This window comes from Panthera uncia (assembly GCF_023721935.1).
Source record: "Panthera uncia isolate 11264 chromosome A3 unlocalized genomic scaffold, Puncia_PCG_1.0 HiC_scaffold_11, whole genome shotgun sequence".
Taxonomy (NCBI): Eukaryota; Metazoa; Chordata; class Mammalia; order Carnivora; family Felidae; genus Panthera; species Panthera uncia.
Window position 1 is genome coordinate 35,569,326 of NW_026057578.1, and position 26,904 is coordinate 35,596,229.

General features: G+C 41.0%; 1 protein-coding gene and 1 long non-coding RNA gene across 3 annotated transcripts in view; one reads left to right on the plus strand and one right to left on the minus strand.

Annotated features, from left to right (window-relative positions):
- Nucleotides 1-26,904, plus strand: part of SLX4IP (SLX4 interacting protein) — a 179,046-nt gene that overhangs the window by 109,953 nt on the left and 42,189 nt on the right. For both annotated transcript variants that reach the window (XM_049651140.1, XM_049651139.1), the window contains exons 3-4: nt 2,425-2,514; nt 6,458-6,578. In XM_049651140.1, the coding sequence (XP_049507097.1) occupies nt 2,425-2,514; nt 6,458-6,578 (211 nt within the window). The remainder of the gene's footprint in view (nt 1-2,424; nt 2,515-6,457; nt 6,579-26,904) is intronic.
- Nucleotides 10,049-18,139, minus strand: LOC125936819 (uncharacterized). The gene is made up of 3 exons (XR_007462137.1): nt 17,501-18,139; nt 11,841-12,074; nt 10,049-10,802 (listed from the first exon to the last, which is right to left on the minus strand). It is a non-coding gene; the product is annotated as an uncharacterized LOC125936819 (long non-coding RNA).

Below are 26,904 nucleotides of genomic sequence, written 5' to 3' on the forward strand. Positions count from 1 at the left end.
CTCAGTCAACTCCTCCCTAGGTAATCACTATTCTGATTGCTTTGGCCACAGATTGAGTTTTGCTCTTCTAGAACTTCATATAGATGGAATCCTACAGTATGTATTCTTTTCGCCTGGCGTGTTTTGCTCAATGTAATGTGGAGATTAGTCCATGTTGAGTGGATCTGTAGTTTTGTGACGAGCATTCCATTGAATGAATGTACCATACTTTGTTTATTCTCCTGTTGATGGACTTGGGTTGTCTTCTGTCTTGTCTTAGCTATTATGAATAAGACTTCTATGAACATTTGCGTACAAATCTTCCTGTGCACATGTTTTATCTCTCTTGGTAAGTGCCTAAGGTGGAATTGCTGGCTCAGTCTGTAAATTAAATGTGTGTTTAAGTAAAGGAAACTGACGAACCATTTGCCAAAGTGGTTGAACCATTTTATATTTCCACTAGCAATGCATGAAAGTTTGGGGAGCTCCACATCCTTACCAAATTTGGTGTGTCAATCTTTTTAATTTTAGTCGTTCTTGTAAGTATGTAGTTGTATCTCTTGGTGGTTTTCATTTACATTTGCCTGATGACTGATGTTGAACACTTTTTCATGTGTTATTAGCTGTTTGTTTATCTTGTGAGGTATCTGTTGAAGCTTAGGTTGTTTGTTTTTTTTAAATATTAGATTTGTACGAGTTATTTATTTTGGATGCCAGTCCTTCATGTCAGATATATGCATTTATAAATATTTTCTCTTAGCCTGTGACATACATATTCATCTTATTAATGGTGTCTTTCTTTAAAAAAATTTCTTAATGTTTATTTTTGAGAGAGGGAGAGAGCACGCAAGCAGGAAGGGGCAGAAAGAGAGAGGGAGACAGAGGATCCCAAGCAGGCTCTGTGCTGACACCTGAGAGCCTTATGTGTGGCTCGAACCCACAAACCACAAGATCATGACCTGAGCCGAAATCAGATGCTCAACCAACTGAGCCACCCAGGAGCTCAGTGGTGTCCTTTAATGAGCAAATGTTTTAAATTTTACAGAATTCAATTTAATAATTTTTTTCTTCTATATTTTGTGCTCACTGGGTTCTAAGAAATTTTTTTCTATTGCAAGTTTGGCAAGATAGTTTTGGTTTTTATGTGTAGGTCTATCATCCATCTCGAATTAATTTTTGTGTATGGTATGAGGTAAGTGTCAAATTTTATTTTCCTTCCATATTTATATTTGGTCTATTTGGGCCATTCGTTGAAAATATTTTCCTTTCATCATTGAATTACAGCACGAATTTAAAAACAAAAAACAAAAAAGAAAACCTGTTCAGCCAAAGAGGTACAAAAATGACATTTTCCTGTAGGTCATCACTGACCCTTTGGGCCTCTGGGACCATCCCCAACCTACAGTCTTGGTCTTCTGTTTCTTTCTAAGTTACCTTATCCACAATTATCCAGAGATTTGCAGAAATTACTCATAAGGTGTAAAGGCTATAACCTTTTACAGGGTCTATAGCCATGCCACAAATCGCCTAGCCACATGTGGCTGTTTAAGTTAAATTAATGTCAAAAACAATTTAGAATTCAGCTTCTCAATCACAGTAGCCACGTTTCATGTGCTCAGTAGCCATAACATGGCTATTGGCTGCCCTGATGAACATTGACAAGAAGCAGTTTAAAAAAAATTTTTTTAATGTTTATTTATTTTTGAGAGAGACAGAGACAGAATGCGAGTGGGTTAGGGGCAGACAGAGAGGGAGACACAGAAGCAGAAGCAGGCTCCAGGCTCTGAGCTGTCAGCACAGAGCCTGACATGGGGCTCGAACTCACGAGCCGCGAGATCATGACCTGAGCCGAAGTCGGACGCTCAACTGACTGAGCCACCCAGGCGCCCCAGGATTTGTACAGTTTTACAGTGTATTTTAATAAAACTAATTTAGTTTTGGTAACTGTCATTCAGCATCCACCTTGCTCTCCTTGCTTCTGTTTGTATTCTCAAATGTACTGTCCCAGCCATTCCTTTTCTCTGCTTGAAAATGCAGTAGCTTATATGTGTTCTTTCCTATGTCAAAGAAAGAATTCCCCTGACTGTCCATGGAACCATTCCTTTCTGGAGCCTACCCAATTCTGACCTATTGGACTTCTCTCAGTGTTTGATAGCCTTCCAGCTGCCACTGGATGCCTTGAGCATCCCCTCAAAGGTGTGGGACACAGTTTTTTTGTCTTTGCTATTATGATTAAAATTCTATTTCTCCTTAGCATTTCTGCCCTAAATATTAAACTTGCAAAAACTAGTAGGTTTATGACCTGTAGCCCTGCCCCATATTAAGATTTCTGTCCACTAGGGAACTTTGTTGCCATTTCATCATGAGCAACCACATAGGAATTTGTGAGATTTTCTCTCATTGTTTGCTGGGCGTGAGCTAACTCTGCCATTAATGTCTTTTTAGTGTGGGAATTTTGCTGTCCTGGTGGATCTTCACATATTGCCGCAAGGTTCAAACAAAGATACCAGCTGGTTTTCTGAACAGAAGAAAGAGGTACCACAAAACTTTTCACTGTTTAAATGCAATAGCTGATGCTCAAAGAAATATTAACTCTTTCAGCTTTCATTTTCATCAGTTGGCAAAAAATACTGAGTGATATTTAACCCTTGAAAAATAGTTGTATTCCCAATGACAGACCTGCTTTTTTTCCTTAAGAGAGTGACACATCTATGTATTTCATATGCTATATTATTTAAACCAGAAATATTCTACCTCTTTGTTTTGGGGGAAAGAGCTCTTTATATTTAAGAAAAGAAGACATTAAAGTGACTGTTCCAGGCAACGAGGGACTTTAATCTAGCTGGTTGTAAAGGACAGACCGAGCCCCTGAAGCAGGCGTGAGGTGAACACAAGGCTGATCTTTCACACCTTGAGATTAAATTCTTATTTAAATCTTAAATTCTCAATGTCTGCGCTTTTGTCTTCTACCATCCTTTTATTAACATGAGTCTTTGACAGTAAATGTGGAGGTGTTGGACTGTATTCCTTCTCACAGTAGTCTGTCAGGGAAGCCTATGGCCGGATGGTCATGTGACTGGGAGCATGGTGTTTGACCTCCTGGGCCTCAGTCTCCTCATCTGCAAATGAAAAAGTTCGACCAGAGGTCAGCTGAGTCACCACAGGCTCTCCATTTCCGTGATCCTACCCAAGTGCTGCTGTGGCAGAGGGTTGGAGAGTGCATCTGGCTTTCATCACGTGCTCTGCTTCCTCCTCCATATCCTTGTCCTCCAGAGCAGGGATAGCGAGGCAGGCAGTGGCTTTCATGTAACTTTCAGAGTATTACAGCACTTTGTGTCCTCCATATTTGTCACAACAGCTTTTTAGAGCCAGAAATAAAAACAAGTTTTACTGAAAGGTAGTATACGGAGAAGAATTTGCTGATAGTGGCAACAAAAGCAAGCCCAAAATCCTTTACTGTGGTAACTGTTTTCAGTCAACTTTTGAAGATTACTGGGAAAAAAAATCTCCCCCAAAGAAAATTTATAAGTAATACATTTTCAGTCCAAAGGTAATGATATAATCAGCACTTGGCTGTCACGGTATTGCCAAGGATACCTGGTGGCCCAACAGCTGGGAGAAGGCAGGCACAAGATTCGGTATAATGGGATTTACCATTCAGGTTAATAAATTATCCCCTTCAGGTCTTAGCATTTAGTATGCCGGCATGTCCTACGACACTTCAACTCCATGAAATTCCAAGATTTGGCTTACCAACAACACATGTCCCTGTGGTTCAAAATGGTTCCTTTATTTCCCCCAAAGTGACTAATGCTCACCTTAAGGAGACCTCACCCCAAAAGGCTTCTGACTTGACTCACATTAACAACGTTCTAGAATCCACTGTTCTAGACCCAGCCTGTTGTCCATTTTCTTCCAGCTTTACCACCTCACCCTTAGCTCTCTCTTTTTGATATTTAGTCAGTTTTGCCAAGTCCTTTGATTTGGAGGCTTTAAAATAAAGCTACGAATATGTGAGTCACCTCCTACCCAGAGCATGAGGCTAGGTTTTTCCAGGGAGCCACACACAGCTGTGCCGCTCCACCTAGTCCTAACGTCCGGGCAGCAAGGCATGACTTAGCAAAGGTGGTCCAAGCACGATGGGACCTGCACATGGCTGGTGTTGGCTTGGCTGCAGTGTTGGCTCCAGCATTATGCCAGGAAGCCAGGCTTCCCTCTCAGAGCAAAGCAGATGGTTTGCTGCATATACTTGAAGTTGTTCCTTTAAAGTTTGTTCACGGACATGAAAATTGCTCCGAGACAGAGACAGAGACAGAGAATGAAGAAAAGCTAGTCAAGGAAGGATATGACTTTAGTCTCTATTCAGTGCCTCAGTGCTTTCATCTTTTTTTTATCATTAGATCATCTCATGATTGGGATTTCATGAGCAATCAATTTGATTGCATTTTAGCAGTCACTTTATATAGTGAAAGTCTTAAGAATGTCCAGTTCCTTTTCAGAAAAGGGAACCAATTGTATGGATTAAAGCCATGTTTATTTTGAGTCCAGCACGAGTAGTCTTTGTACCCAAACAGTCCAGCTCGAACTGTTTCATTTGTAAACTTGAGGAAGCATGTTGGAGCCCTTTTTAGCCTAGAAATACCCTGTATATCTCTGTCTTCTTGCTCATCGATTTCAGCGTGGTCTTTTTATCTGCCCGTCCAGTTTAGCTGGGACTTTGTCTTTTCTTGGATTGCTGTGGTTCTGAAGGGAATGCTTCGCCAAGTGTGGTGTGGTCAGTTACTAGGTTATCTTGACCACATTGCACATGGTCTACCTTCCATTCGTCAAACCTGACTCATGGAAGGAAAGCCCCGTAACTATAGGGAGAAAGTTTGTGTTGTATGGGCCTTTGTTTTATTTTTGTCGTACTATTTTTAGTTCTAGCCTTATAGGGCATTTATGGCTAAATTTTAACAATCTTTGTTTCCATGTATGTCTTTCACATATTTTCTAGCTCAGTCATAGTTGAACCCTGCATGTGAAGCAAAATTCTTTAATTGTTAAAACAACAGTATGGGGCAAGGCTGCCTTTCTGTTGTGTGAACAATGCCAGAATGCTCAACTGTAAATGGATCTCTCTCTATTCCACAAGGCACTGCATCTTTGGGCTGCAAAATGAGAGCAGAAGAGAGATCAGTGTTTATATTTTATGTACAAATTCCCATTTGTGAATTAAATCAAGGATTTTCACTACTGTTGAGGAGTGTCTGTATTTGCAATAAAAGAAAAGTTTGGCTATCATTGCCCTTCAGGGCTTCTTAAAATTTTGTTCTCATTTTAATTTTTGAAAATCATAAGAGATAAACCTGAGATGGCATTGAAGAAATTAGTGAAACAGGTTTGAGTTGACCTCGGCAACTCTGAGCCTTCTGCAGTCTGGGAGTTGGACCAGAATTATTAGTCCTTACACACCAGTTTTTAATCGAAGATAAGAAATTTAGATTTGTGTGCCATTTTTTCCCCCTTTCTCTACATTGGCTACATGCCACCTAAAGTGGACAGTGTCTTCCCATCATGTGGTGGACTTTTTAGAGTTTTGTCTTTCTTTTCATAAGTAACACTGATATATAAAAAAATAACACATTCCAGAAATTTGCTAGTGTTGTGGTACATTGACATTGAATTAAAACCATGTGTTTCTGTTGCCTAATAAATATTAATCTACTTTAAAGAAATATGAGAAGTTAAATTATTTTCACCATTAATCGGTGGATATAGTGCAGTTTTCACAAAAGCAAATGGGCACACACATTATCAATAAGAGCATGGAAGAAAAATCACATTACTGATTTCTTAGTTCTCTCTTCAGCCCATCATTCGGTGCTGTTCCTTTTTCAGTAGATTTCTAAACCTGCAGCCAGAAACTAATGAATGAAGGATGGTGGATGTTTAGGTTAAGAAAAGTATTGAACCAAGTTTGAAAAATGGGAAATATTCGCATAAAAATTGCTGTGGCCTCTTCTCTTGAACAGATCAGAAGAGCTGATGACCAGCTGATGACCCCCCTCCCCCACCTAGCATCCTCACAAGACAATAGTCCACTGAAGCCGTGGGCGGGGCTGCCCCTGCTGGCTGGGTGGGGTCACAGTGAGATGCTCCACCTCCTGGATCCTTCCCTCATCCAGTCTTGCCTGGCCAGGGTGGGCACTTCACTGCTTTTACCTTCCTTTTAGAAAAGTGGAACTGAAGCAGAGGGAAATTAAATGAATTTCTCAGATCACAGACTGAACCAACATGGTTTTGAGCAAACCTCAGTAGCAAACTTAAACCTGGGGTGATACCCATGAGCACAGATAGCATTCTTTTCAGCTTTCACAGCTAAGTAAAAAAGCAAACGAAATGAAATGTTCAGTGTTGACTTTTTAATATGCACAATGTTGTCTCTTTGCATTTCATTAAATGAGAGAATTATATCTCATTTTTTAACTTGCTTTAGGAAGTCTGTTTACTGTTAAAAGAAACCATTGATTCAAGAGTTAAGGAGTACTTGGAAGTTCGTAAACAGCACAGGCCATCAAATACAGAATTCACAAGATCCAGTCCCTTGACCTTAAAAGGTAGGCACAGAGTACTTTGATTTTGGATAAAATTTCTGCTTTGTAGAGATGGCAATTATGTTTGACTCTGACTGTCATGTTAGTACAGTGATACATTTAAAAAATATGTTCTAATGAAGATGCTTTGTTTGGGTAAGGAAAATTAACCAAAAAGCCCTGGAGGGCTTTTAATGGTAAGCAAAATACATAAAAATAGAAAATAAAACATTCCTAAGGAAACTGTACTTTAAGGGACTTTTTTTTTTGACAAGTAGTCTTACAAATAGATTTACATTAATACTGACTTGATTTGCGGTTTTATGCTTTTTTAAGTGCTTTCATATATATGACACCCTATTTGAGAAGTTCTCAACTGGGGGTAGTCTTGCAGGAGGGGACATTTGGTAATGTCTGCAGACAGTTTTGGTTGTCATCACTGAAGTCGGAGGGGTTGGCAGGAAGCTACTGGCATCTAGTGAGTTAGAAACCAAGGATGTCACTAAATATCCTGCAATACACAAGACAGTCCCTCACAACAAGGCATTATCTGGCCCAAAACATCAAGGGCACTGAGGTTGAACTGTCCTGCACTATTTCCTAACAACACTTTGAGAATGGTAATGTCCGAGTTGTAGGTGAAGAAGCTGAGGGTCTACAAGATTAAGAGCTCGCCCAAATAAAAGATCATCTTTTTGAGGATCAAGATGACCTTGTTTATTTGGCATCCCTCCCCCACCCCCCCCAACGCTGTCCCCCTCCCTGCCTTACTTAGCCCAGTGCTTGATACCCATATTCAGTGACCTGTTGAAGGAAAGCATACTTGGGTGACAAGTGGCAGAACCTGATCCCAGATCCAGCTCTTCTCACTCCCAGCCCACTGTTCTTTCCACCTATCATTGCCGTGTTTTTAATTTTTTCCACTTTAGGTTGGCATTTCGTAACACTCTTTTGTGGTACAAGTACAGTCAACCTTGTGTTAATCCTCAGAGGACAGGGCTGGACTGCTGTGAACCATGTTATGCTAATGTGGCATCCCCCTAGGTTATGCTAATGCAGCATCCCACCCCCACCCCCACTTCGTAGACATACTTAAACTACAGTGTTCACCTGGGCACAGCTGATAAGTAGGCAGACAGATTAATTTTACCCAAACTCAAAGCCTTGAATGGAATTTTCAGTCTAAACAATTTTGTGTTAGGTGACATTTTCTGGAATTTCACTTAGTAGTAGGATAAAGCTTGAGAAAAGCCATAGGAGCCTGCATCCTTTGTACTCCAACAGACCTGGCTAGTTTCATTTTCTGACTTGTACAAAAGGAGAAGGAACAGAGAAGGTTCTCAGACCTCCATTTCTGGCGTGCACGTGGCGTGGCCAGTACTGATTCTCAACTAGCCCTTCCCCTGACTTCCTCTACTACTGAGTGGAAAATGCTAAATACTCAATTTTCCAGCCTGGTAGGGTACATGTGTTGTGTGTTGTTCTGGCCCCGAGATGAAAATCAAAGTCTTTGTTGGGCTCATGTGGGCAAGAAGTTTTTTATTTTATTTTATTTTATTTTATTTTATTTTATTTTATTTTATATATTTTTAAGAAATTTGTTTTTAAACAGAAAAGGGATCATTCTGTACAATTTTATAACCTATTTTTTTCACCTAACATAATATAGAAATCCTTTAAAACACGTACATGACCATTTTTAAAAAAATTGTTTTAATGTGGTAAACTATACATATCATAAAATTTACCATTGTAACCATTTTCCAGTGTGTAGTTTAATGGCATTAAGTACATTCACGTTGTTGTGCAGCCACTGCCACTTTCCATTGCCAGAACTTTTCATCGTCCCAAACTGGAATCCTTTACCCATTAAAGAATAACTCCCCATCGGGTGGGAGGGAGGGAAGGGTGGGTGATGGGTATTGGGGAGGGCACCTTTTGGGATGAGCACTGGGTGTTGTATGGAAACCAATTTGACAATAAATGTCATATTAAGAAAAAAAAAAAAGAGTAACTCCCCATCAGTCTCTTCCCTAGGCTCTTGTAACCAGTATTCTGCTTTCTGACTTTATGAATTTAGGTACTTGAGGTACCTCCTATAATGGAATCATACAGTATTTATCCTTTGGTGTCTCACTTTTTCACTTAGCATAATGTTTTCAAAGTACCTCCCTATTATAGCATTTATCAGAATTTTCTTTGTTTTTAATGTTTATTTATTTTCAAGAGAGAGACAGAGACAGTGTAAGCAGGGGAGGGGCAGAGAGAGAGGGAGACACAGAATCTGAAGCAGGCTCCAGGCTCTGAGCCGTCAGCACAGAGCCCAACGCGGGGCTCGAACTCACAGACTGTGAGATCATGACCTAAGCCGAAGTCAGACGCTCAACCGACTGAGCTACCCAGGTGCCCCAAGAATTTTCTTTGTTTTTACAGCCAAATAGTATTCACACACACACACACACACACACACACACACACACACACACACATAGTGTTTACTTGTTCATCTGTCACAGGATACTTGAGTTATTTCTACCATTTGGTTGTTGTGAATAATGCTGCTATGAACTTTTGTGTTCAGATACTTCTTTGAGTCCCTGCTTTCTGAGTCTCTGGCTGTATACCTCACAGTGGACTTGCCAGATTATATGGTCATTATTGGTTTAATTTTTTTGAGGAATTGTTATCCTGTTTTCCACAGTGACTATGTTTTACATTCTCACCAAGAATGGATCCCAGTTCCTCCATAATCTTGCCGGTACTTATTTTCTCTGGTTTTGATAATAGCCATCCTAGCAGTTGTGAAGTGGTATCTTATTGTGGCTTCAATTTGTGTTTCCCTCATGGGTAGTGATTTTGACCATCTTCTCATGTACTTATTGACTATTTGCATATCTTCTTTGGGGAAATGTCTGTCTGTGTCATTGGCCTGTTTTTTAATTGGGTTGTTTGCTTTTTTGTTTTTGAGTTGGAGGAGTTCTTTTATGTATTCTGGATATTAATTCCTTATCAGGTATATGACCTGCAAATATTTTCTCCCATTGTGTGTTGCTTTTTCACTCTCAATAGTGTCCTTTGATGTGCGAATATTTTAAATTTTGATGTAGTCAATTTATGTATCTCATATTTTGCCACCTGTGCTTCATTACTGAATCCAGTGACATGAAGCTTTTCAAAAATTGTGTTTTCTTCTAAGAGCTTTATAGGTTTTATAGGTTTTGTTCCTTTTCATTATGTCTTTGATCCATTTTGAGTTAATTTTAAGGAAATGGTCCAACTATATTCCTTTGCATGTAGATATTCAGTTGTCCCACCACCATGTGTTGGAATGTCTGTCCTTTCCCCCATCAAGTGGTCGTGGCACCCTTATTGGAAATCTTTGATCATAAATGTGAGAGTTTAGGGGTGCCTGGGTGGCTCAGTTGGTTAACTGTTTGACTTCAACTCAGGTTATGATCTCACGCTTCATGAGTTCGAGCCCCATGTCAGACTCTGTGCTGACAGCTCAGAGCCTGAAGCCTGCTTTGGTTTCTGTGTCTCCCTCTCTCTCTCTGCCCCTCCCCCGCTCATGTTCTGTCTCTCTGTCTCTCTCTGTCTCTCTCAAAAATAAACATTAAAAATTTAAAAAAAAATAAATAAATGTGAGAGTTTATTTCTGGGCTCTCTGTTCTATTCCATTGTTCTAGATGTCTGTCTTTATGCCAGTACCACACTGTTTTGGTTACCATAACTTTGTAGTAAATTTTGAAATTAGGAAATAGGAGTCTTCCAACTTTCTTAATGGTTTTCAGAATTGTTTTGGCCATGCAGGGTTCACATCACCATTTTTAATGTATATAGTATTCCATTAAATATCCATACTCTCTTTTATTGGTGGGACATTTATGTTGCATCTAATGTTTACACTGTCATAAACAGCAGTACAGCAAATATCCTGATGATATACATGTTTGCACACTTCAATTTCTTTATAATGTTTTTATTTTAATGTTCATATTTTTATTAGTTTATAAATACTCCTTAAGGATATGAATACTTTGTATGTTTTATATGCTGCAAGTTTGTCATTTGCCTTTGACTTGGTTTATTTAACTGCGCAAGCACAAACAAGGAGAAGCCTGTGTTTGCCTCTTGGAGCCTCCAGTGACTGGCCACTTGTGGGATGAGCACTGGCTTCCCTGTAACTGAGATAAGTAGTGAGTGCCAGAGGGAGGCAAGATGATATAATGCACCGCTGTATTGTTCACTCTGTAGGAGAAAAGCTGTGTTAAGTATTCCTCGCTGAAAGTTAACTTGGAGCGAAAGCACTATCTTCCCTTTCCTTTCTACTTCTGGTAACAGTTAATCTTTAATGGAGCATATCTTGTGATGTTCATACCTTAGCCAGTCCCCTCCTTTGCTGCCAGCAAGCAGTCCCTGCTCCCGCCTCCCCTGGATACCTGCGCCCCCACAGCAGCCCCCTGGCTGGCTTCCTTGCGCCTGCTCTGGCCAGTGCCTCGCCTGCTCTTCACACTTCATTCAGTTCGTGTTATCCCTTAAAATCAGAGGTCTGGTCTTGTGAACCTCTTCCCCAAGGCTCCAAGGGTGCAAGCTAGGGTCCTTCGAGTAGCTGCCTGTCCAGCCTCATCTTGTCTCACTTTTTCCTTCTTTCTTGCTCCAGTCATAGCAGCTTAATTCCTTTCTTCCTAATCTCCATTCTTCTACTCATCTTGCTGCCTCTGCCCATGTTGGAGCCCTGGTCTCTACTTTCCCTGTGCTCAGTCTTCTCTCTGCTCAAAATCACTCCTCAGGAAGCTTATCCTGGAGACAGGTCTCCTTGTTATAGGCCCACAAGCATCCTGAACACCATTCCATGAATGTCTGTCTCTCCACAGACATGTAAGCCGCCTGAAGACAGGCTCTGCCCCTTTTATTACCATTGTGTCTCCAGCTTGGAGGACATTTTCTGCTTTGCAGTAGGTACTTAATAAATGCTTGTACAGATGATAAATTACACACATGTTATATATTTCCTCTTCCTAGTAAGGTCAAGGGTTTCCATAACCTCCCCATCCTGCCTTGTCTCCTCCTGCTACTCACTTTCCTGTCTCCCACAAGCCTGCATTCCTTATCCCTCTGCCTTTACATTTACAGGTTTTACCTTTGTCTGGAAAGCTCCTACTTAACCTTTAAGACCCAACTTAAATATTACTTCTCCAAAGTCTTCCTCAGTTTGTCTTCTTCTGGCACTTACCACCTTTAATGTATTTGTCACATTGTACTGTGACTGCGTTATAATCGGTTTACCTTTCTCCCACTCCTTCACTGGCAAAGATCGATTCTTTGCCACCCACAGAACCACTTTTCTTCTTCACTTTGCTGCATAACTCTAGAGCGTAAGCAGATAACTCTGTTTCTGGTTATAGGTGTTTAACTTCATACTCACTGGTTAATTTCCAAAAGGAAAGAGCATTGTTCATCTGTGTCTACCACAAGGTTCCTTTTCACAAAGAGGTTCATCTTGCTCTAGGCTGTGTGTACCTGCAGGGACGAAGTGGATACACGCACTGATATACTGCCACCTTATATTGTTTATTAACAGTGCCACAAAAAAGTAGAATCTGAATACGTGCTTTTACTCTTGCCTCAGAGCCAAAGACATCTCTCTACGTTTATCTAACTGCCTGTTCTCAGCTGTTCCCATAATCTTACTTAAATGCCTTTTTCAAGAGCAATTTCAAAGCCACTAACCGTAAGGCCTTGCCTATTTCCTCCTCAGTATCCAGTTCTTTGTCTCATGTTCCCTGAAAATAGAGTTGTCGTTACTGTTTGGTGGTTTGGATGAATGTGAGTGGTTTATGCTTTTGTGTAAAGCAGAAAACTTCTCTCATTTGCATGAGTTTCTTACCTTTTTCTATTTCTAGATCCATGTGACAATAATGTGCCTCATCACAGTACAGATACTCAGCACACAGTGCTGGCTGAGCTGAAGTCTCTAGGTAACTTTGCTGATTACTCAGATAAAATTTAGTATTATTCATGCTCTGAGTTTTGTTTTTTTTTAATAAAAAAATAGCATAAATAGTTTTGAGACCATTTCCTTAATCTTACAATATAAAGGACCACAGGAAGTATTGGCAAACTCAGCAGACAGCATAGCACAGACATTTGCTGATAGCTTCATCTTTTTAAAGTCACCTGTCATTTCAACAGATTCAGTAAAAATTAATGTTGTGATAAAGTTTTGTAAAAGACTTCACTGTCGATTTCTGTCAATTCTGTCTCATTAATGTTTTCCCCTTAGCCTTGCCAGTGCTAGGTATTACAGTGTTTTAATTTTTCCCAGTTTGACAGGCCAAAAATCAGAAAAGGAGATGCTGTGCTTTGATTTTTGTCTTTCACTTTAATGTACATATTGACTAAACTGCATATTTACAGCTGTTGCTCATCTTTGTATTGGGTTGTTTGCCTTTTTCTTCTTAATTTTTTCTCTTGTTCCCATTGTCCCTTCCTTGGTCAAGGCCTTCTTAATCAGCCCTTGAATTACTGCCACAGCCTCCTGATTTTCCTTCCAATTCATCTACACCTCTGCTGCCAGAGTGGTCTTTCGAAAACAAAACTGTGATAGTGTCCAGCTTAAAACTTTCTTTGGTCAGGAACTTTAATTGCCTAATATCCTTTATTTAATTTCATTTCTGCTTGAGACTAGCAGAATGGGTCTCGTTCTTAAGCAGAGTCAATTAAAGACATTATTAGATAGCTCACAGGATGTACCTGTGGGAGGCCTCCAAAGGCACACAGGCAGCAAAGCGTCAGCCATGAGATGAGGACGGCTTTGGTACATGTGCCATTTCAGCTACAGTCAAGACCGGGTATCAACCTCCACCCCAGTCTGAAGAAGATTGATTTCCGGGCACGTGGCCACAGCACCATGCTGCCCCTTGTGAGCCACTGCAATGTGAAACTAGGTCCCATGGCTGTACCCTGCTTGCAGGTAAGCCACGAAGGGCAGAATGTTTGTCTCTTCCCTTGGCAAAGTGGGATGTTACAACGAGGGAAGTTGCCAAAACCCAGGGAGGATGATCAGAAGTTTTGGTGAGTGGACACAAGTTACAAAATAACCATTCAAGTTTTCCTCTTGGCTTCCTTCCTCCACAAACTTCCAAACAACAGGCTTCTGCCTAAAGACACAGTTCTCCCAACGGCAGAGGAAGTAAGCTCAGCATCTCCTCTGAGACAGAGAGACAGACAGACAGACAGACAGGCACACACAGACAGAGAGAACCCAGAGTCTCATGCCCTAGTCCAAACCCAGGCTTTCTGGGTGATGTTCATTCACAGCTCACATTTGTTAATTTATTGACTAAGTTAAGAAGTTTACATACCTTGCATAGAATAGTAAGGAAACACAAAGCTAAAAAACTTAGTTAACATATAAATATATACACGATACAGCGAGGATGACAGGATAGGAAGATGCCACCATTCTAACTTTTGCAATAAATAGTTGGTGTTTGTATCTGCCTTCCTTTAACATTTATTTCATATTCCCCTGGCCCTTAGCCAGTACCTCAGCTGATCAGGATTCTTTACCTGGCAAGGTGATCCAAACTTTCATTGGGATTTGGGCCAGCGGTGGTCCTGCCTTTTTGAGGTTGCCACAGTTCTCATTAACTTTTAACACTGGAAATGCGCCACTAGATAGAGCCGTTATACTCCCCGTGTTTTATCCACTTGCATCTGTTGTGTCATTATGGGCCAACGTTTCTACTCCCCTTTTGGTCTGTTTGTCTAATGGCGTAAAAAACCTGGAGTTATGTGGCACATTTAACCCTCAGCCTGGGTCATTGTTATCCTCTCTGTTCCAGTCTTCCTTTGAATACCAATGAAGCACAGTCATGAGGATGGAAAGCGAGCTTTTGCTGAGGTGGTCACTTCCCACTTCCACTCCCTGGTTCCAGGAATTCTTGCCAAGGGAACACATATTATTCTTCTGGTCACAGCATGTAGTAGATCTTTTAGGACTTCACCCCAGTTTGTATCACAACTGAATTTTCAGTAGACCCTTCTACCACTCTGTAAGGCCAGCTGCATTTGATCCTTGCTTGGTTGCTTAGTAGGACCATTGAATTTTATGAATATACTCGCTTATTTGTAAAATGAGTTTCTTGGTCAGAAACACTGTGGCGGTGATAGTGAGTGAGGCCTTCAGTAAGTCCGTGGGTGACGTGGCTGCCAAAAACATGGCAGACATAGAAAACACATCCAAATCCCAAATAAAGGGTCCATTCCAGTGAAAGTATTGTCTCCTCTGTAATGAAAGAGGTCCATTATAATCACCCACCACCACTGACCATGGGGCCATCTTCTTACAATAAGAGAGTTGGTAGAGAGACTCCTGTTAATTGTTGCTGTTGGTAGATTTGGCATTTGGCAGGGCTCCATGTTGGTGAGGTTAAGTCCATGTTGTTGAGTCCAAGCATAATATTCATCCTTGCCACCAACGCCACATGGCTCACGAGCCCTTTAAGCAGATAAAATGGCACCTGGGGTAAGAGGCTGGCCAACATCCATGTGCAGGTCATTTTGTCCAGCTCATTACAAGAACTTCTTAATGGAGTCTTTTGGAGAACATTCACATAAGGTACACATACTTTCACACACACTCCACGTAGCTTTTCCCCAAATGTCCTTGTCACCAGTCCTTCTGAGTTCTTACCAGTGAATGAGTGAATGAATGTGTGTGTGTGTGTGTGCATGCACACACACACACACACACACACACACACACATACATTCTTCAGGCTATTTTTCCTTACAGGCCAAATGGACCCAAAGTGTACTCTTGAACATTCTGCCCACTGGACAGATTTTGTTTCTCCACCCCAAATGAGGTTATATCATTGCATTCATTCGCTTCTGGTTGATACTATCCTGTTGAGCAGAGCCATTGATTAGCCAGGCACAAATTTTTATCTGCTAATAAACGGGTCACTCAAGCTGTCACTCTTCCAGGTCATTTAATTAGGTCAAAGAAACACAAACATACCTACAAGTGTTTGTGCTTATTTCTTAGTAGTAAGAGTTGCAGGGTGCAAAAACTTGAATGAACTCTGACAGAATGAACTCTTTGATTTCCAGGGATTAGTATTGCTTTTGGTTTTGATGGGGAAAGGGAACTCCAGAGACTTTTTTTTGGCTTTTCCTTACTATGTAGCACTCCATGAGACATGGAGTCCAAGTTTAGTCCAAGTCCAACATGGTTGCAGGATAAGTTTATCCCAATTATGTACTCATCAAATGAGAAGAGAAGTACAGATTTTCACAGACCCGTTGGGCCCTCTGGGAGATTAATTGAAATAAGTTTCTACTTATCACACTCTGGGGATCATAATGGAGATCTGGAACCCCAAGAATTAGCATTGTCTCAGAGCCAGTGTCTAATCATTCTCAAAAATTCTGGTTATTCCCCTTTTCTCATTGCACAGGAACTGTAGTAAACAGCTGTACATCCCAAGTGAAAGATTTATAGTCCTGACTTGAGGGATGCCTGGCTTTCTATTCAAGGAGATACAGTTCTGAGAACTGAGTCAAATCTGGGGACTGGGTAAGAGGCTGTGGCTCTCCTTCAAGGTAGCCCAAGTCAGGCCCCTGTTCACCAGACCTAGACTTTTTTTCTATTATATAATGTATTAATTTGCTAGGGCTCCCGTAAAAAATTACCACCAACTGGGTGACTTAGACAAATTTATTTTCTCATAGTTCTGGAAGCTGGAATTCTGAGATCAAGGTGTCAGCAGGGTTGGTTTCTTTTGAGGCCTCTCTCCCTGGCTTGTAGATGTGGCCATTTTCTCCCTTTGGCTTCACGTGATTTTCCCTTTATTTGTATCTGTGTTCTGTTTTCCTTTTATGTAATATAGACACCAGTCATACTGGATTCAGGCCCACTCTAATGACCTCATTTTAGCTTAATTACCTCTTTAAAGATTCTGTATCCAAATACAGTTGCCTTCTGAGGTGCTGGGGTTTAGGATTTCAACATAGAAGTTTTGGAGAGATACAGTTCAGCCTATAGCATACAGTTTAAGTAGGGCCTAAAGTATGCTTTCCATTTTATTCGGAGTTATGGACATATCTGTTAACCAATAAGCCAAAGATGTCAGTGGATTGAGCCACTGACAGAGTTCCTCCCAAGGTTACTACTGAGTTGTGGCCCTCTAGTGGACCAAGTGACTTGGCCAGCCATGGGCCTTAGCTGACTGCAGATTTTAGGCTATCCAGTCACCAGATGACACATCCACTCTTGGGCTTTCATGGTCTGTAGACACCATGTCTGTCATGGTCATTAGCCTTCTCAGCAACTACCTCTCATGCCCCAAGGTGGCTGCCTGCCCAGGAACAGGCCTGGCAGTAGTGTCCTCTCCATGTTGGCCCCCCACCATTGTGCAGAGCGTTCTGGGGAACATAGGGCAATCACTTGGCACAGTGGCAAACATTTTAGTACCAGATTCAGGCACCAAGCGGTCTGGCTATTCAGGAGAATGCTAGGCAAGCCAACTGCCCAGTGCTTATAGATTTTGCTAGACCTACAACTGGACCCATGGGAGGCCAAGTTCAAGAGGAGCCCCTCTCTTCCAAGAGGGAGAGGAGTCGCTGGTCCCAGATGGCTTTGGCCAGGCAATCTTGGGAGAGCTTCTGTGGTCATTTATCAACTTGTCACTGCAGCCTGACTCACAGGCCCCAGAACATCATACTCTTACCTCTGCGTCTTTGCACATGTTGCCCTCCTCTCCCTGCAACTCTCTTCTCTTTCCACATTGGTGGGTCATCTCCTCCTCCTCCTGCAGGCCTGTGCCTGGGTGTCACTCCTCCTGAGGAGCTCTATCTGATTCTGTGCACCTCTCTCTGGGAGCTGCCTCCACCCTTTCCCATGTGCTCAGTCCACCCTCAGCAGTAGCAGCACTTACGAGTCCAGTTGCTTCCTTGCTTCCCAGACAGACTTCATTTCCTTCGAGGGCCAGGGCTCTTGTGCTGTTCAGCACCCAGTGCGGAGCCTGTTACTCAGGAGGAATGCAAGCATTGGAAGAAATAAAGGAACAAATTGTAGTTTCTGTTCACCAGTCACATGTTCATTTGTCAAGGCTTTGGGGCATGCTTCCATTGCAACATCGCTTACCCCTTCAACAAAAGGTAGAGGTGAAATTGGTCATGAGTTACAAATTATTTTTTATAATTTTTTTAAATGTTATTTATTATTGACAGAGAGAGAGACAGAGCATGAGCAGGGGAGGGGCAGAGAGAGAGGGAGGCACAGAATCCGAAGCAGGCTCCAGGCTCTGAGCTGTCAGCACAGAGCCCGATGCGGGGCTCGAACTCACAGACCGTGAGATCATGACCTGAGCCGAAGTAGGACGCTCAACCGACTGAGCCATCCAGGTGCCCCAGTTACAAATTATTAAATAGTAGTTTTCAATTGGTTTTCAGAAAGTCAGAACAACATCCTACCCCAGTGTAAGATTAGCTGCATTATGTCCTGGCTCTGTGGCATCTAGGGACTAAACATAGCCTCCAGAGCCCCCCATCCCAGGTTCTGTTAGCATCCATGCCCCTACTAGTTCCCTGTTTCTGAGCTTCAGCCTGCTAGCTACCAGCTCTGTGCCAGGTCTGCATACCCATGGCAGATCCTTAGGGTAGCTCCTTCTAGCCAGCATTCTTAACCCTTGATCTGAAGACAAGAAACAAACTCAAGGGTGCGAGCAACTTGCCTGAGGTCACAGAGCTAGTAAGTGTCAGAGGCGGTGTGGAAATGCATCTGTCTGATATCTGGGCGGTCTTCACTGCTTCAGTATCCCGATTAAGGGGGGAGAGAGAGAGTGTGTGTGTATGTGTATATATGTGTTTGTTTTCTCTTAATAAAACTTTCCTCTAATCATGAAAACAAAGCTTTCAGTTAACCATGTGAAAGCCAGGAGCAGTGTTCTGCCTGAACTACAATGTGAATATCTTTGTTTGGGTTTTATATCCCCTCTTCTCTGATCACAAGATGGAAAGGGAGAAACAGACCCCAAAACAGAGCTCATCTTTCTGCTCCAAGCACTTACCTCAGTGCATTGTCTAAATATTAGAGGTTCACTACATTTTTGTGTTTGTAGAGCAGTAAATTTTTTTTTTACTGCCTATTATTCCATTTTGTATAACCTTGTTCTTGCATTTAACATCTAAGAAACCCAGTCCTTTGGAAAATGCCATAAAATAAATTAAATTTTCCTGGGTACTGTGGTTTCTGTCTGCAGTGGCTTTCTTTTTGGCTTTTCTTCTAAGCTGAATGCGCCTCTAAAATCTTAGCTTCCATCTTTAGCCAATGCATGGAGCCGTCTGCTCATTCTTTTGTGGCATCCAAGGTATCTTCTGCGAATGTTCAGGGCTGAATTACCAGGCTTCCTCTCTCTTCATCCACACCCACGCAGCATTCTGTGGTGGGGCACATTACCACCATGTTAGGAAATCAGTGGGTGTTCACACCAGAGGAGAAAAGGCAAGAATCGCCAAAACAAGCAAGTTCTTCCTATTCTTCCCTCTGTCTGAGAAATGTTCCCCTCCTTTCCCCAACGCCCAGTGTATGGTACCTGCCAAAGAAAGCTTTCTCTTTGCTCTTCAGACACAGGCCTGATTGTGAGCCCTGCTCTCCGGCGTCCCCATGAGTGCAAAGTTGTATATGTGCAGTTTGTTTTGGTTTGTATTTATTTTCCCAGCCCATTGAAAACAGGGCCTTTTCCTATTTAAAATAAATTTTGCAAGTGAAACCCTTTTCCCTGTGAGCCCAGCCCTTCCTCCACATAAAGCGGCAGGCATTTCCCAAGAAGACAGGGGAAACTTGCCGTGAAACACCATCCATCCTTACACATTAACAACAGTAGAAATTACTGTACATCCAACAACTGTTAACCCTGAGAAAGCATAGGCCCTTGACAAACACTGCTCACTGCAGCGGCCACTTTTGACATCTGTCAGCTGTTCCCATGGAGTGTTAGCCTTCGCTCCTGTCCCGCACACCAGCTGTGGCCGCGGAGCTGGGCTGCAGTCACACAAGCAGACATGGAGGGGTCCTCAGACTAGGGCAGTCAGACATTGGGTGACTGAAGGGGGAGAACTGGGCCCTCGCGTGGTTTGAAAAACAGCAAAACAGCACAACACATTTTCAATTACTTACTGTTCTGGTAAATATTCTTAATATTTAGGCATTGTTTTTTTATATTCGCAGCCCTTTACAAATAGAAATGGATTTCCTTAGATTTGTCCTAGGGCGCAGTGGAAACATGTGTTTTCTTTTTACACATGTGTTTAAATAGCTTTGCTTATTATTTACATTTCTTCCCATAGTGTACTCAATAAAAACATTTTCTAGGCTTTCATCCACATGAGAAGCTTAAAGGGCAGTAATGAAAGCAAGTGCCTCTAAGCCCCTCTGCTGAATGTGCCACAGTGTCAGCAAAGATGATTTTTCCAGGAAAGGGCAATTTGCAGGACTTAAAGTTTTACACTTTTTACTAAAAGTGTGCTAAAAACAGGACCGACAACACAAGATGCTTTGCATTCGCAAAATCTGGGGAGACTTTGCTAACCATTTGTTGTAATAAATGGCAAGAAAACAAAATCCTTAAACCCTTTAAGCGTTAATATTTCCATTTGTTACAGTCACCTGTTGTGGAAATTGCCAGTTTCAATGGCCGATCTTTTGTTCACTTTTCAATTTTACAAGAAATTAAAACACACAAAAGTCCCCCCCCCCCCCCCCCCCCCCCCCCCCCCCCACACACAGTATACAAAGCTTCAAAACAGGTTAGGATTCTTTCTGCCACACCAAGAGGTTATCACACTTCAGTTCAACCACCTGGAAAACTTTGCCAATGTTACCATGAACCTTACTGGATTGATCCTACTGGCCTGTGAGTAAGCTGCTTCCATCTCTCCCACCTTACCCTTCTCCCCTAACCTCCTACCACGCACACCAAAAAGACAATGATTTTTCCCTCATAAAACAAGGTCCATATTGCCACTGCTTAGTTTCACGTTACAAAGCCAGTTCTGTTGCTTTCCTGGTGATGCAATTCCAGTATTCCTTTTGAGTCTGCATGTTCACATTTACATTCAGACTCAAGGCTCCCACATTTCTGCATATTCCGGAACTGGGCAGTTCAAAACCAGTCTACCAGATCCCCTGGGACTCTGACGTTCCAGAAAGATCTTTGTCATCAAACGGTGATTGCAAGACCTTTTTTTTTTTTTTTTTTTTTTCCTAAGGAGTTGTCCTAGTTGGCTGAGAGCCATGCCTATTTACCAGTTCTGTGAAGACTGATGATTTATTACCAGATATTCATTCCAAAGGCAGATTCCATTTGGTGGTCAGGTAGAACTGGTCATCACTCTTGCTCTTCTGGGGTCCGGAGGAGAAGGGGTGGAAGAGGAAGTCACTGGCCTTTCAACTGATAACAGGGCTGAGATTTAAAAAAAAACAAAACAAAACAAAACAAAACAAAAAAAACACAACGTTTCTTTTGGGGATCTGTTTTGTCACCTTATTTCTAATGGTGACAACTGAATGGGAGGCCTGTAATTCTCTCTGGTTCACCCAGTGAAAATTGTGGTTTCTCCCAGCATTCTGGGAACGTGTTCCATGTGGCACTGGCTTTGTGTTGTGCAAGTGATTTTTACGCACTTATATATTGAGGTGAGAGGTGGGGGGGCACAAGGCTAGTGAGACTCTTGTGAAGCTCCACTTTCTTTTGGTACCTCCCAGATAAAGTCGTAACAAGTGGCCACCTCTCCTGTGTTGGGCAGATACTAATGAGGAAAAGCGCCTCTGCCCCACCCTCCCGCTGCCACTCATAAAGCAGTGGCCTTTTCTCCTAGGGGTTGCATATAATTTTTTAATGTGTGGGATGACAAGGTAGAGTGGAAACTATTTGCCTTGGCATGTACTATTCATTTCTTGGGAGTTTTATGTGCATCATGCTACAGCAGTACCCTTCCGATGTCTGGGAAGTGCCTGTAGCCCTTACCAACTTGTCTGTTCCCTTTAAATTCTTTTCCTTTGGCTGGGCTCTCCAGTCACATGCCAAGAGTTTAAGATTTGTAGTAATTGAGTTTCACATCACTAATATTTAATAGCCATTAAGAAGCTTGAGAGAGAGAAAATAGTAGTTATCTAACAGTCTAAATATCTGTAAAAACCTTTTGATTTTAAAAGGGTACAGAGGACAGACGAGCGAAGAGGCCCTTGTTCAGGAGAACATGCAGTGGTTTAACACTTTGGGACTGAGATTCGCTAACTAAATACCTTGGGAATTGTGGGGACTACAACCCAAATGATGATGAAAAACCAGAGTGCTTTCATTTTCAAATTCCCTAACATGTCACCCTAATAGAGTGAAAGTGGAAAATCTAAAATGAAAATATTTTTTTATGGTTACGATTCTCAGTTTACTGCTTAATTGTTTTTAATCAAAATAATTTTATACTCACTGTAATAACACCTAAAACAGGGAATATCTGTCTGTCAGTGAATCCACCACAGATTTCTGAGGTAGGTATTTTTTTGAAGTGCTGTGAGCTTCTGGGCTATTCCCAGGGAGTTGAGTAGAAAGCATATTTAATAACTACTCAGGTACATTTAATTGTGGACCTTGTTTACATTTGTTGTTCTAACACAGTGCTGTTATTACTTACAGCCAAAACTCCAGTCAGATTCAAATTTAACTATTTGATCATGAACCATGCAATCTAATGGGAAACTTGGCTTAACCTATTTTGTAAAATGTCTTGAGAACCAAATTATCCATGTCTGTGTCAAGCAAAAACAAAACTGGGTCCGCATAATCTGAAACATAAAAAAATGGAAGCCTAGAACAAATGCTCATTTTACCTTTGAGTCCAAGATCAAATTGCCATTCTGGGGTCATAGGTTGGTGTGTTATGTACCTAAATGTTTATGTTTTTTTGTATTTCTGTGTGTCTTTAATAAATAATATACATATGTATATACCCACAAATACAAGTTGCTGTTAAAGAAAGTAAGAAGTTACAAGGGCTGAAAGGAGACACCAAAAATATGATTTCCTTACAAATATTTGCAGGAATTTTACTTAATTGCAACCAGAAGTCTGACCTGGAAGTGTAGTGTTTTGACCCCCGAGCTGTCTGGTTTCCTATTTGCGGTGTTTCACTCTCCCCTAACTGTGAGAAAATCTATTTTACACGGTTTTAACCCTGTATATTCTTAGAAACACTGCAATAGAAATTATTCCCTTGGGGGAAAAGAAATTCTCATTATTTAAAGAATGACTTGTAAAGGCTTCTCTTAAATAGAAAACATTTTTGAAACACTTAGGAAATCTTTCTTCTTAAGATATATTTGAAAATAAAACAGCTTCTGGGTTTCCTTTCAAGGTAATGTGAACTTTTGGAAGACTAAAATTTTTGCAGTGTGCAAGTTTATCCTTATTTTAGTAAAATACTTTTTAATAGCAAAAGTATAGAGTTTATAAATAGTTCTCTTATGAGGAAGCTTTTTCATGCTCCCCACCCCCCCATTTCCAGCTTATTAAATCATTTTTTCCTCTAGTATTTTATTTTATTAAAAAATAAATTTTTTGATGTTTATTTTTGAGAGAGAGAGAGAGAGAGAGAGAGCGAGAGCACACTAGTGGGAAAGGGACAGAGAGAGAGGGAGATACAGAATCTGAAGCAGGCTCCAGGCTCTGAGCTGTCAGCACAGCTGAGTCGGACGCTCAACCGACTGAGCCACCCAGACACCCCATTCCTCTAGTATTTTAGAAAAGTAAAAATTAGACTGAATAAACTTCGGGGACTTGGAATTGTATATGGTATTCTTAAAAGACACCAGTGAAATTTAATTAGGATAACTGTAGGGCAAGGAGGCCTACTATTGGAAAATTATAGAATTCACACATCAAAAGCTCATAGATGGCATTTGATGAATCTAGTAAAATGATGGGGAACATTTTTTCTGTGTAGCCTCTTAGCATTCACCAGCATGATCAACCAGTCATATACCCCATTTTAGAAGTCTCTGACATATTCAGTTAGAGGAAAGCATTCTTCTTATTTGATTTGGGGATTTCAGAATTAAGAACACTGACAGTTCCCACCAATTTAGTTGAATAGCATTTTATCCCATTCTTTTTTTGTTTGTTTAATAACAGCTTTATTGAGATATAATTTACATACCCTACAATTCACTCATTTAAAGTATACAGTTTAGGGGCACCTGGTGGCTCAGTCAGTTAAGTGTCTCACTCTTGATTTTGGCTCAGGTCATGATCTCACGGTCCTTGGGATCGAGTCCCGCATCTGGCTCTGCTGACAGCGTGGAGCCAGCTTGGGATTTTCTCTCTCTCCCTCTCTCTCTGCCCCTCCTTTGCTCGCTCTCTCAAAAAAATAAATAAAAATAAACTTAAAAAAAACTATTAAAAGGTAAAGTTTACAATTTATTGGCTTTTATATATTCACAAAGTTGTGCAACTGTCACCAGAACCCCTTTTTGAACATTTTTGTTCCTCCGTAAAGAAACTCTATACCCATTAGCAGTTACTCTCCATTTTACCCCAGCATCCTTCCCATTCCCATCCCAGAGTTTCCACCAATTTAGTTCTGTCTCTACTGATTTTTCCTACTCTGGATGTTTTATATAAATGGAGTCTTACAATATGTTGTTCTTCATAACTGGCTTTCACTTAGCATATTGTTTTCAATGTTCATCCAGGTTGTAAGCATTTACTGGTAGTACTTCATTTCTTTCTGTTGCCAAATAATATTCCATTGTGTGGATATATCACATTTTGTTTATCCATTCATCAGTTGAGGGACACTTGGATTTGCACTGTTTGGCTATTGTGAATAATGCTACTATGAATATTTGCACAGGTTTTTGTGTGGATATATGTTTTCATTTCTCATGAGTATATACCTAAAGATGGAATCTCTGGGTAATTTGTTATCTCTGTGTTTAATATGTTGAGGAACTTCCGACTTTTTCAAAGCAGCTGTACCATTTCCTATTCCTACCAAAAGTGTATGAGGATTCCATTTCCTCCACATTCTTGTCAACACTTTGTTATTTGTCATTTTGATTATAGTCATCCTAGTGGGTATGAAGTGGCTTTGATTGTGATTTTGATTTCCATTTCCCTGATGGCTAATGATGTTTACCCTGTATCCAAGTACTTATCTGCCATTTATATATCTTTTTTTGGAGAAACATCTATTCAAATCTTTTGTTCATTTTTAAATTGACTTTTTTAAAAAATTATTGAGTTGTAGGGGGTTATTTATTTATTTAAAATGTTTTATTTATTTTTCAGAGAGAGCCAGAGGACATGATGGGGAGGGGCAGAGAATAGGGGACAGAGTCTCTGAAGCAGGCTCTGCGCTGACAGCAGTGAGCTTGATTCGGGGCTCAAACTCATGAACCATAAGATAATGACCTGAGCTGGTCAGACACTCAACCAACTGAGCCACCCAGGCGCCCTGAGTTGTAGGAGTTCTTCACATATTTTAGATACAGGTCCCTTATCAGATAGATAGTTTGCAAAATTTTTCTCCTATGGACCGAAGTTTTTAATTTTGATGGTGTCCAATTTATTCAATTTTTTGTTGTTGTGGCTTGTGCTTTTTGTATTATATCTAAGAAACCATTGCCTAATCCCAAGCCATGAAGATTTATGCCTGTGTTTTTTCCTAAGACTTTTATAGTTTTAACTCTTACATTTGTATCTTTGATCTAGTTTGAGTTAATGAATTGATTTTGTGTATGATATGAGGTAGGGTCCAGCTTTGTTCTTTTCCATGTGGTTTTCCATTTTTCCCAGTACCATTTGTTGAAAAGATCTTTCTATCCCAATTTAATTGTCTTGGCCCCCTTATTGAAAATCAGTTATCAGTAAACGCAAGGATTTATTTCTGGACTTTCAGTTCTATTTCTACATGTCTGTCCTTAGGCCAGTACCAACCTATTTTAATTAGCTTTCTAGTAATGTTATGTTATTTTTTTCCCAGCAGGGTTAAAGCTGGCATTCACTAATCAGGATCAAGTGTCTCTTTTAACTTAATCAGTGTAAACATCATTTAAAATTGTTATATACACCTTATTTTTAATGAATTAATAAAATATTAATTTTGCCAAAGATTTTTTCTAGGATTTTTAGATTAAATTATACTCTTCGACAAATTCATCAACTGTATTCCACTTTAACCAAATCAGTGAGGAAAAAAGTGATCCTCAGTTTAGTCAAGATCTTCATATTAATGGAAACCCACAGTGAGTCATCAGTATTTGTAAGGTATGACTGGGGATGCTAATGGATCTCAGTAACTCCTGTTAAAATCCTTTACTTTAGGCTGTAAAGCTGACTACATGTCAAAGTCCAAGCACCTTTGCTTATCCCTCCCCATCTCTCCCCTGTACTTCATCTCTTCATCCTGAACTCTAAGCCTCATCTGCCTCCCAGCTGTGGTCTGACACAGACATGCCTGCAGTGCCCACCATTCTCAGCCCTTCCAGCATGGTCCTCTTGATGCCTCCAGGCTCTGCTTAGATGCTTCCCTTCCTTGGGGATGGCCTTCCCCACTTTAGTTTGTTACTCTCCCTTGTTTAGTGAGACATACCCTTTCTTGGCCCCCACAGCTCCCAATGCAGGTCTTTGTTGTGGCACTTACATTGTAACCATCATCCTTTAACTGTTGTCTCTCCCTCTGACCTCAGTTGAGCCCCTCAGGAGCTGAGTGGTTTTTGTGACGTACCTGGGGCTTCACATAGTTCTTGTATGTAGTAGAGGCACAGGTAGGGCGAGTTGTAAGACTATGGTTTGATTATTATTTTTAGAGGAACATCTGGCTTTTGACAGGATGAAAAAAAGGCATTCATTTTGTGTTCACACCAGTCCCTATAACTCCTCTACTCAGATCATTTACAGGATCAGAAAGAGTAAAATCTTTACTTTTAGAATGTCTCACTTGTATGGAACTGCTCCCATGTGCTGCCATCCTGCTCCCTCAGTAGCAGCTCACCATCAGTGTGATATTTATTTTATGTTATTTGACTAACATAATTCCCAGACAGAGATGTGCAGCCCAAACTTGTTTAACAATATTGGCCTTCCTTCCGTTTCTAAGGAATTTTCTATTTTTCCTGAGCCCAGAGAACTTTTTTCTAGAAAAGCTGTATTTTCAGAAGAGAGCTGAGAAGAAAGTAAGGCTTTTGCTCCAATGTGTGGGAAGCGGTTTCAGTGATGGGAATCAGCAGAGTGGAGGGGTGTAGGGCAGGTAGACCAGGAAAAGCAGACCCATGGAGAGT